Source organism: Phycodurus eques, chromosome 5, assembly GCF_024500275.1.
Source record: "Phycodurus eques isolate BA_2022a chromosome 5, UOR_Pequ_1.1, whole genome shotgun sequence".
Taxonomy (NCBI): domain Eukaryota; kingdom Metazoa; phylum Chordata; class Actinopteri; order Syngnathiformes; family Syngnathidae; genus Phycodurus; species Phycodurus eques.
Genome location: NC_084529.1, coordinates 23,148,218 through 23,158,019, shown reverse-complemented (window position 1 = coordinate 23,158,019; position 9,802 = coordinate 23,148,218). Strand labels below are relative to the sequence as shown.

Here is a 9,802-nt window from a genome sequence, read left to right as displayed (position 1 = left end):
AAACGACGACTCGTATCTAAAAAAAAAAACTTGCAAGTTGTGTCCCTCGTATCTCAAGGCACCATGCACTGTATAACCAATATAGTACGTCTTCTGGAGACTTAGCTGCGCAAAAGTTGCTTCTAATGTGCTATGACTTTCAAATATGTACTGATTGGTTGTCATCCTGTGACAGCGGGACTACCACAATTTTCTTTCTTTTTTTTTTTTTTTTACAGCAGTGCCTGAGAGAGTACGGAAGGACTTGGTGCAGCATGTTGTGGAGTGGTCCCTGTCCAAGGTTCTGAAATCTGCTTCCCCAAGCATGCGTCATGTGACCTGCGCCAGCTCTGCCTCGCTCAGCAGCCAGCCAGCCTGCTGCTTTCTGGAGATCTTTTTTTTCTTTCCTTTTTTCTTTCTTTCTTTCCATGGGAAGAGAGCGCACAACCTCCAGTCTCCCCCCCCCCCCCCCCCCCTCCCCACCGCCCCCTCCTCCTCATCTTGTCTCTCAGTCAGTGGCGAACAATGTGGACCTGCAAGGGGTTCTTTTCACAATGCAACTCTTGCTTTTTGACTTAAAAGTCTCGTCTTTCCGGCTATCCTCTTTTTCCCTCTCCGGGGCCATTGGCGAGATGATGTAAGGACCGAGTAAGCGCGCACGCTCGAGTCCGCTCTCCACCGAACATGCAGAAGGGAATACGGCTGAATGACGGTCATGTCACCTACCTGGGGCTTTTGGCGAAGAAGGACGGCACGAGACGCGGGTGCTTGAGCAAGAAGAGCTCGGACAACACGAAATGGCACACCAAGTGGTTCGCGCTGTTGCAAAACATGCTCTTTTATTTCGAGAACGAGTCCAGCTCTCGCCCTTCGGGATTGTACCTGTTGGAGGGATGCATATGCGACAGAGCGCCTTCGCCCAAACCTTCGCTCTCGGCCAAGGAGTGTTTGGAAAAGCAGGTGTGCCCACAAACACACACGCACACGCACACACACACACACACACACACACACACACGTGCGCAACAACACGCATTGTTTTTTAAAGGCTCCGCGATATCTGTCCATACGTGTATTTTCTTTTGAAAATACACGCATTCACATGTTATGTGTATTCTTTTCTTGTCAGATGCATGCACCACCTCAATATAGAGTGGCAAAAGAAGAAGAGTAAAAAAGCAGCAGCATGCGGTTGCAGGTTGCTGTCTCGCGCGTTATGTAATCCATGCATGGCATTAATGATGAGGTAACAATAATAACACTTAATGCCAATGCTTGCTGCAGTGTTCTGCTCCTTATGCAGCAAACCAGCGGTGAATCCATTTTGTAAAAATGGCAGTATAGTTATATATTTTTTTTATTATTCAAGGATTGGAAATATATATAACAAACGAGTGCATGTGTTGTGTGGTGTTTTTGCACTGGTTGGCCACTTTTTTTTGTTCTTTAAGTGCTATTTTCTTTGTTTTTTTTTTGTTTTTGGGTGGAGAGACGCAAAACAAAGTTGTGGTTGCAACAGTGGCATCGCGTGGTGAAAATGTTTAACGATGGCAAAAAAAGAAAAGAAACAAAAAGAAACAGCAGGGTTCCAGCTCGGATTGAAAAGCCCTGAATGGGATCGTTACACCATTCCATTTCATTTTGAGAAAATAAATATAGGTTATGTGAAACAAAAGAAAAAGGCTTTCATATAAAAATAGCAGCACAAAGGCAGCTTATGATACACTGTGTAGGCATCAGTGTTCTAACTATGCCAATAGGTCCCAGCGTTGTGGATCTCACGTGCATGTAACATGCCTTGCCTCTCTAAATCAACCAGTCAGGATGGGTGCATTTGTGCCATCTTGCTGCAAAATGCGAAAGATAAACTTGAGAACGATCCATCTGGTCTGTGAATAAACGTGTTGTGAACATTGACGTCACCAGTACGATGAGGCTCAGATCCAAAGTGAGTTCTGGCTCTTGCTGAGAACATCTGCCCCGGCGCTGATACAGCAGAATGCTGCACACTCGCGTGTATCAATTTTGCAATAAATATTATGAAGGCTTACGACATAAACAAACAAACCCCCTTAATGCAGTAGCCACCTACTCTTGTTTTCTTGCATTTGTCATGCTCTGATCTTCTCGACCCTAGTGCTTACATTACATGAGATTTATCCTCATGGAAAAGTACTTCAATCTCAGGGTTTCTATGGCGACACTTAGTTGCATCCTAAAGAATGATGCAGCGGGGAGGGGGAGCTCAAGTAGTGTTGCTGTTAACACTATTTGATTGATTTGTCCAATTAGATACCCGCACCACTCAGACAATAGAATAGAATAAAACTTTATTGTTATCGTTGCAGAACAATCAAAAGCAGTTTAGCAGCACATTATAAAAACAGGCACCTCAAACTAGTTACTGTTGAGCAAAAACTATATGAATGGTCAAAATAAAAACAGGACTTTTGTCCTTAATGTGCAAGCAAAAACAACGCAACGCAATATGACAGGAACGATGGTGAAAGGTCATTGATAACTTTGCATTCCTCGCAGCTCTGGCTGACTATATTAACAAAATAATTTGTCCACTCTTATATTACAAAACAAAATAAATTCCATACTATCCCAGTTGTGATCGTCCAGTGTTTGAACTAAAGCATTGTGATACAAATAATCATTTTCCAAGTAACACATTTTCCCAATTATGTACTGTATTACAAAGGAACACGTTCCCTCCCATTTACGCAGTGTCCCTGAACGCACCTCGCACACGCACGCAGCTGCCTACAGTAGTTTCAGTCTAAAAAGCGAAATCGGAAATGCAGGGTGTACAGTAGATTCTTTCTATTTGCTTGTCCAAATAGAATGACTGATGAGTGAACGGCGAGCATTTCATTATTTTCTTCATTGCTGTGTTTTGTTTACGGCGGTGTTATTCTGAAACGTTTAATTTGAATCCCATTTGGTTTTGCCTGATCACTCATGCTTCCTTTAAAGAACGGTACACATCTTACAAATTCTGCCTACTGTATATACTATATAAATATTGATGCGGCTGTATTTAAATGACTACGGTATGTTTATTGCACAAGACATAAGACTTACTGCAAGTCCACTCATTAGCAGAAGTGGGTTGTGATGTGCTGCATTAACATTTACTTAAGTAACGTTTGGGAGAAATGGGACATGTCAGAGTAGTTTTAATGTAACGCTTTTTACTTTTACTTGATTTTTTTTTTTTTAAATTGTGTTTTGTACAAGAACTGAAATTCAAACTTGAGAAACTTGTGAGAGGCTGTGTGCCAAGGTTTAATCAAAGCAGCTGGACCGTTCTTGTTCGTTGAAGACATTTGAAGTATTATCCAAAAGGGTTGTTCAGTTCAAAATTTTTAGGGGTCTGAAGTTCCCTAATTGTGCCTCGGTGGGTGTGTCCCCAGGGGATGGTCAACAATCGGGTGTCGATGTTCCTATTTGGCACCTTTTGTTTTCGCTTTTATCTCCATATTATTTCATATTTTTAGCCCTACCAAAGCAAAAATATGGTTGTATACATGAATGAACTATATTTCTCCTTGAATTCTGCTTTCATAACAATTTTTCCATCCATTTGCTGGTAAAAAGAAAAGAAAAAAGATAATACAGGGATAATGATGTCACAATGTTTTGAGGTGATTACTTTTCTTTTGAATTTTTTAAAAAATTTTTAAATAGTTCCACAGTTGTCACTGGCACTCTGAGGGCACCCATAGCTGCGGAAACTCTAGCATTCTCGGAAACGAGAGGCTTAAAGACTTTGCACTCGATATCGTGTCCTTTCACACATCCTCGACTCTTGAGGATGGCAATGATTTTAAAGATGCATGACTCAGCCATAAATAGGTTGCAGACAGCGTGTTTGGCATCGCCTCTCACCAGACACTTTGGAAGACACACCGTGATGGGGAAAAAGTACAGCAACATGCATGCCTCTCTGCCAGAAATAGATCCTTTTTGACAGTAGGATGAATACCTAATGAATGTGAAGATGGAGGAGCAGTCAGCCATGAATAACCATCAGTTGCAGGTTGATAGGCGCCTGTTGAACATATACGGGCCAAAGATTAGAGGAGATGACACCTTCACTCGACGGTGTCAGAAACACGGCTGAGCCCTGAAACGCTTTGTCAAGCTTTCAGCGTCCCTCCAGATTTAAAAAAAAAAAAAAAAGACAAAAGTTGTTTAATCGAGACTGAATAATGCATACGTCCAAAACAGCTCGACTTGCAGATCATAACCATTTCCGATTAGTTGCTGCTGCAGTGCGAGAAAGCAAGTGCGTTCGTCAAGATTCGAGTGACACCACAAAAGCAACGACGGCCCGACCGTTCACGTCGAGCTGAGTTGCTAGGAAACAGGTATCGTACAGTTACATAATTGGCCATGGCTCCAGCCTCCATGTCTTATGGCATTTCCTCCTGGGAACCAAGAGACATCCCAGGAATGGAGCTGGGGGAGGCTTCCCTCGCTGAGCTCTATCTACCCATTGCACGGGTGGGCGATGATGAAGAAGGAGATGTGGCTTCCCCGTATGCTTCTAAATCTCCTTCATAACGTGTGCGAGACTCAGGGCACTAAAGCAATGGTAAAGACATAAGCTGCTTTAATCAAGCCACTACTCAAGGAGCTTCAGCTGTAACACAGCTGGCAAACTCAACTCCGCAATATTGATTTTATGTGGCCCACTTACCCAAATCAAGTGTGTCTACTTTCTTACTCAATGGAGTTGTTCCTTTTCATTTGGGTAGAAAACCAGTACAGAAATGGCAATTGTTAGCAGATATTCCAACCACCTCAATGGTGCCTTGAGATACGAGCAGGGGTGGGTAGTCTCGCCAAATATTGTACTCAAGTAAGAGTACTGTGACTTTAGAATAACACGACTCAAGTAAAAGTCAAAAGTAGTCCTCCCAAAAAATTACTTGAGTAAGAGTAGCGAACAGAGTGAAAAAAAGTACTCAAGTACTAACTAGTGAGTAACTTGTGATTTATTTTTTAAATCAGAGCATGAATATCAAATAAAATTAAAATAACTAAATAAAATATGAGTGTGCAAATTAAGATATTGCTGAACAATACCATGTGATCTCAAAGATTCATCCATCCATCCATTTTCCATACCGCTTATCCTCACTTGGGTCGTGGGCGTGCTGGAGCCTATCCCAGCTATCTTCGGGCGAGAGGCGGTGTACACCCTGAACTGGTCGCCAAGCCAATCGCAGGGCACATCTAAAAAAAAAAAAAAAAGCATTCACACTCACATTCACACCTACGGGCAATTTAGAGTTGTCAATTAACCTACCGTGCATGTTTTTGGAATATGGGAGGAAACCGGAGTGCCCGGAGAAAACCCACCCAGGCACAAGTCTGCTGACCAGACTTATTGATAAAGTGTGTGTGTGTGTGTGTGTGTGTGTGTGTGGTGAGAGAGAGATAAAGAGAGAGAGAGAGAGAGAGAGAGAGAGAAGATGCATGTTTTACAGTTACTTGTGAAAATAAAATAGTGCTTATGTTGTACAGCCATAACAACAGCAAAAACATCTGCAACTTACCGCAAGGTGTTTTCTCGAGTTAGAAGTGGGCTGAAAGATCCAAGTTTGGGTAGTAACAAAACTACGCTGCATGTTAAAGCTGTTGTTTTTGTAGTCTGTAATGTAAACACGAGTCACGCGCGGCTTTCACGACTCACTTTGATTGGCCAGCGAAGCCCAATAGAAGACTTTATGTGCGGATGTGACTTTTTATGAAGTGCATACTGTATTATTATTACTGTAGTATTATACAGTGGTATGTTTCCTATTGAAAAACATATTACAAAAATATTGTTTTTGGGTGGGAAGGCTGTAACAGATTAATCGCATTTCCATTGATTTAAATAGGGAAAAATAATTTGATATTTGAGTGCTTTGAGTTATGAGTATGTTCACGGAACAAATGAAACTCATATCTCACTGGAGTTGTACAGTGAGCCCCCACATATTCCCGCCTTCACAAATTCATTTTACATTATTACATTGGCAGCATCCTTTGGCATCTTGATGCAAAGGAACCTTTGGCATCCTTTGGCATCTTGATGCAAAGGAACTATGTTGAAGGGAGTTGAGGAGTTTCATTGAGATAAAAGTAGTGTTTTGCTGCCATCTTGTGGCATCTATTGGCATTTTTTGGGTGGGGGTGCGGGTTCAAATACAGTACTCATATATTTTCGAACACTCTATATTTAATTGGTGAGCAGTCACCACGTTCGCTTAACAGTTCTGAGGTTGGGGATTTGAATCCGGGCGCTGACGTTCATTTGAGTGCTCTCCCTGTACTTGTGGGGATTTTTTTCTGAGTACTGCTCTCACATTGTTTGCCAATCGCATGGCATATATTGATATGCCATGCGATTGGCTGGCCAACAGTCCAGGGTGTACCCTGCCTCTCGCCTGAAGTCAGCTGGGAAAGGCTCCAGCAGCACACACTAGTGAGGAGTTTTCCACGATTAAATGATCAACAATAGGTACTGTATCTTGACTTTTATTTACTAAAAGCAAATAACAAATATTGCTTTTTGAGCGCGGGAACAGATGAATGGCATTACAAATCATTTCGACGGAGAATATTGATTTGATATGCAAGCATTATTGAGTTAAGAGCTTGGTCACCGAATGCAGTCAGTATGTCAAGGTATCGCTTTATAAGAATGATCAAATGAAGCCCGTGACGAAACTGAGTTTGACAACCCTCGTCTACAAGAACTTACTGTAGCCCCCCATTTGGGTTCAGTCTTTTAACCAGCCAACCCCTTTGTTCGTTGTATTGCAGTATTATTTCACCGTCAGCTTCACTCACGAAAACCAAAAGGCCCTCGAGTTACGCACAGAAGATGTGAAGGACTGCGATGAATGGGTGGCCGCCATATCACACGCCAGGTAAGGAAAAGAAACAAACAACAAAAAAAGCACACGTCAGTGAAACGTTCGCACGTGGCAATTAGAAGTTTTCGGCGGAGGGTAAGTAATATTTGACTGATATGCTCAGTCTGTAGGGGGGTGGCGTTGCCATGGTTACACAGGCAATGAGATGGAGGAAAGTGCTTTGTTCACAAGAAATCCTGATTGCTTTGATTGGAGCCGGAGCACTCGGGATGCGAAAGCCATTGCGAGAGTGACGGCGCGCTTCCTCTGTGTGCGTGTTCGTGCGTGCGTGTGTGTGCATTTGACAGTTACAGAAACTTGGCCAACGAGCACGAGACCCTCATGCAGAAGTATCTTCATCTGCTTCAAATTGTGGAGACGGAGAAAACGGTTGCTAAGCAACTTCGACAACAGATAGAAGACGGGGAAATCGAGATTGAGAGGCTCAAGTCCGAGGTAAAAGTCAAGTCATTTCTTTGCTCCCAAGATATGTGGTTGCAAAATATCATGGGATTATGGCAGTCGTAAATTTAACATGAAAATGAACACGAATGCGTTTGAAGAATTGCAGTCTTGGCCCTTTAAGCGGGAACTTAAATGTAGTTGAATCAAACACTGTGTTGCATAATCATGGTTCAAGTAGCCAGTTGAGTCCGATTTGAGTTGCATTTCTGCCCGCACTGCGCATTGAGGTCACACCCCCTTGATGTACAACTTCAGTTGCCCAACGGACTGCTGGCAAGCCTGTCAAGTATTAAACAAAACAAAAAAAACAAAAAATCCCAATAACGTTAATCACTTTGAGCATCGAATATCTTGTCTTTGTAATGCAGTCAATTGCATGTAGTTTTAAAAGGATTTGCAAATGATTGTATTCTGTTTTTATTTACGTTTCACACAACGTCCCAACTTCATTGGAATTGGTGTTTGCAGAAGACTTTGCACGTGTTGTATTGCTTCTAAAATGTCACACAATGTTATTGCTTCCCCTTCCGATTGTACTCTGCTCTTGCCAGCGTCACAAAAAAATCAATAATACTGTAATAGCAAAAAATAAGTGGGATTATGCTGATGGTTGAATTTGCCGTCCAGTGTGAGACGTGGAGGCTGGCGCATGTCACATGGAGCGCTGCGCTCAGCTCTTCGCTTTGAATGTCCTCTCAGCAACAATGCCTCCAACAGGGCTGCTTTCCCTATTCTTCACATCAAATAGCCATTTTGCTTTCATGTGCTAATGTGATGCCTGTGACATGGAATTAGGAGAGGGGAATATGCATGAACACTGTTTTATATTGCAGCTCTTCTATGAAATACAATGACAATTAGCTCCCCTTCGCTGGGCTACAAAGTAAATGGAAACACTTAGCATCAAACAGTTCACAGCAGCTCGAGTCTGCGTTTTTACCACTTGGAACCTAATGAATTTAAACTGAGGTGGCAAAAGTACTCCGTACTTAAGTAGAAGTACAGATACAAATATATTCTGCTAAAACTAGAAGGACAGATTCAACTATTTTACTTAAGCAAAAAATTAAATAAAATAAAAAACAGACTGAAATGTACTAAGTACAAAAGTAAAAAGTAACCTGTTTTGATAACCTGGCACTGAGTGATTCTGATGAGGACACCAAAGGCACTTCATCGTGATACAGACCCAACAACTACGATCTACTATACACGGTATGCTTTTTCAGATTAGACAGAGAATTTTTGAACACCAGAAGCTGGTGGTTTATAAAAACTCCTTTGCCCGAAATGTTTCTTGGAGTCCATCCATCCATTTTCTGAGCCTCTTATCCTCACAAGTGTCGAGCCTATCTCAGCTATCAACGGGCAGGAGGCAGGGTACACCCTGAACTGGTTGCCAGCTAATCGCAGGGCACATCTACACAAACAACCACCCACACTCACATTCACACAGACGGTCAATTTAGAGTCTTCAATGAACTCTTGGTTTTTCCCTATGACAGATCGCAGGGCTGCTAAAAGACAACGAGAAGATCCACGCCAGTCCCACGGCAGCCCCGAATGAGGATGACTCCGAAATCAAAAAGATCAAAAAGGTAAAGGTTTTTTTTTTTTTTGCAGAGTTTTTCGGCATTGTTTTAAGACAGTGACCATCCGTTTTTTATGGTTGCAGGTCCAGAGCTTCTTGCGAGGTTGGATCTGCAGGAGGAAGTGGAAGACTATTATCCAGGATTACATCCGCTCGCCGCATGCCGAGAGCATGAGGAAAAGGAACCAGGTGGTGTTCAGCATGCTGGACTCGGAGGCCGAGTACGTGCAGCAGCTGCACATTCTGGTCAACAACTTCCTGAGGCCGCTCCGCATGGCCGCCAGCTCCAAGAAGCCGCCCATCACCCATGACGACGTCAGCAGTATATTCCTTAACAGGTTGGAGCCTCTTAAACAACAATTCGTAAAACTATTCATCAGTTAAGTAATCAATCTGGAAGTTGGCTTCTTTTCCATTAAATCATGACGATCTCTTTTTTTTTTTTTTAATTTATTTATTTTTTCCCTGTGAAAATGGTTTGCGAAAGGGCCTTTTACCATTGACACTTGACTTTTAAACTTGGGATCATACCTGTACCGAGTCCATCTAGTAGCCAGTGCCGGCTTATAATGAGGTACCTTATTGGAGCATGTACCTTGAGGGATTTAAATGGGCTCCTGTTGTACATGTATTTGTCACAATTAACTGTATAGTATTCTCTTTATCCTGAATCATATCAAGTTTTTGGCTCTTCCTATTCCTTCAGACAAGCGTTGGGCACTAAGCTTGCACACTAATCTGCATGCACCCCTCATTGGCCTAATGGAAATCCACCCACACACTCATCGGAGCGCATTCACGCTCGCAAGCAGCCCGTCTCAATCAGCACTGCAGTACAACTTCACAG

At 42.5% G+C, this 9,802-nt stretch overlaps 1 protein-coding gene across 1 annotated transcript in view; it reads left to right on the top strand.

The window, feature by feature from the left end:
• Positions 1 to 442: 442 nt before the first annotated feature.
• The window catches only part of LOC133403312 (ras-specific guanine nucleotide-releasing factor 1), a 31,210-nt gene continuing 21,850 nt past the window's right edge, over positions 443 to 9,802 (top strand). The window contains exons 1-5 of the mRNA XM_061678160.1: positions 443 to 939; positions 6,808 to 6,914; positions 7,208 to 7,355; positions 8,870 to 8,962; positions 9,040 to 9,293. Of these exons, the coding sequence (XP_061534144.1) occupies positions 664 to 939; positions 6,808 to 6,914; positions 7,208 to 7,355; positions 8,870 to 8,962; positions 9,040 to 9,293 (878 nt within the window). The 5' untranslated portion in view covers positions 443 to 663. The remainder of the gene's footprint in view (positions 940 to 6,807; positions 6,915 to 7,207; positions 7,356 to 8,869; positions 8,963 to 9,039; positions 9,294 to 9,802) is intronic.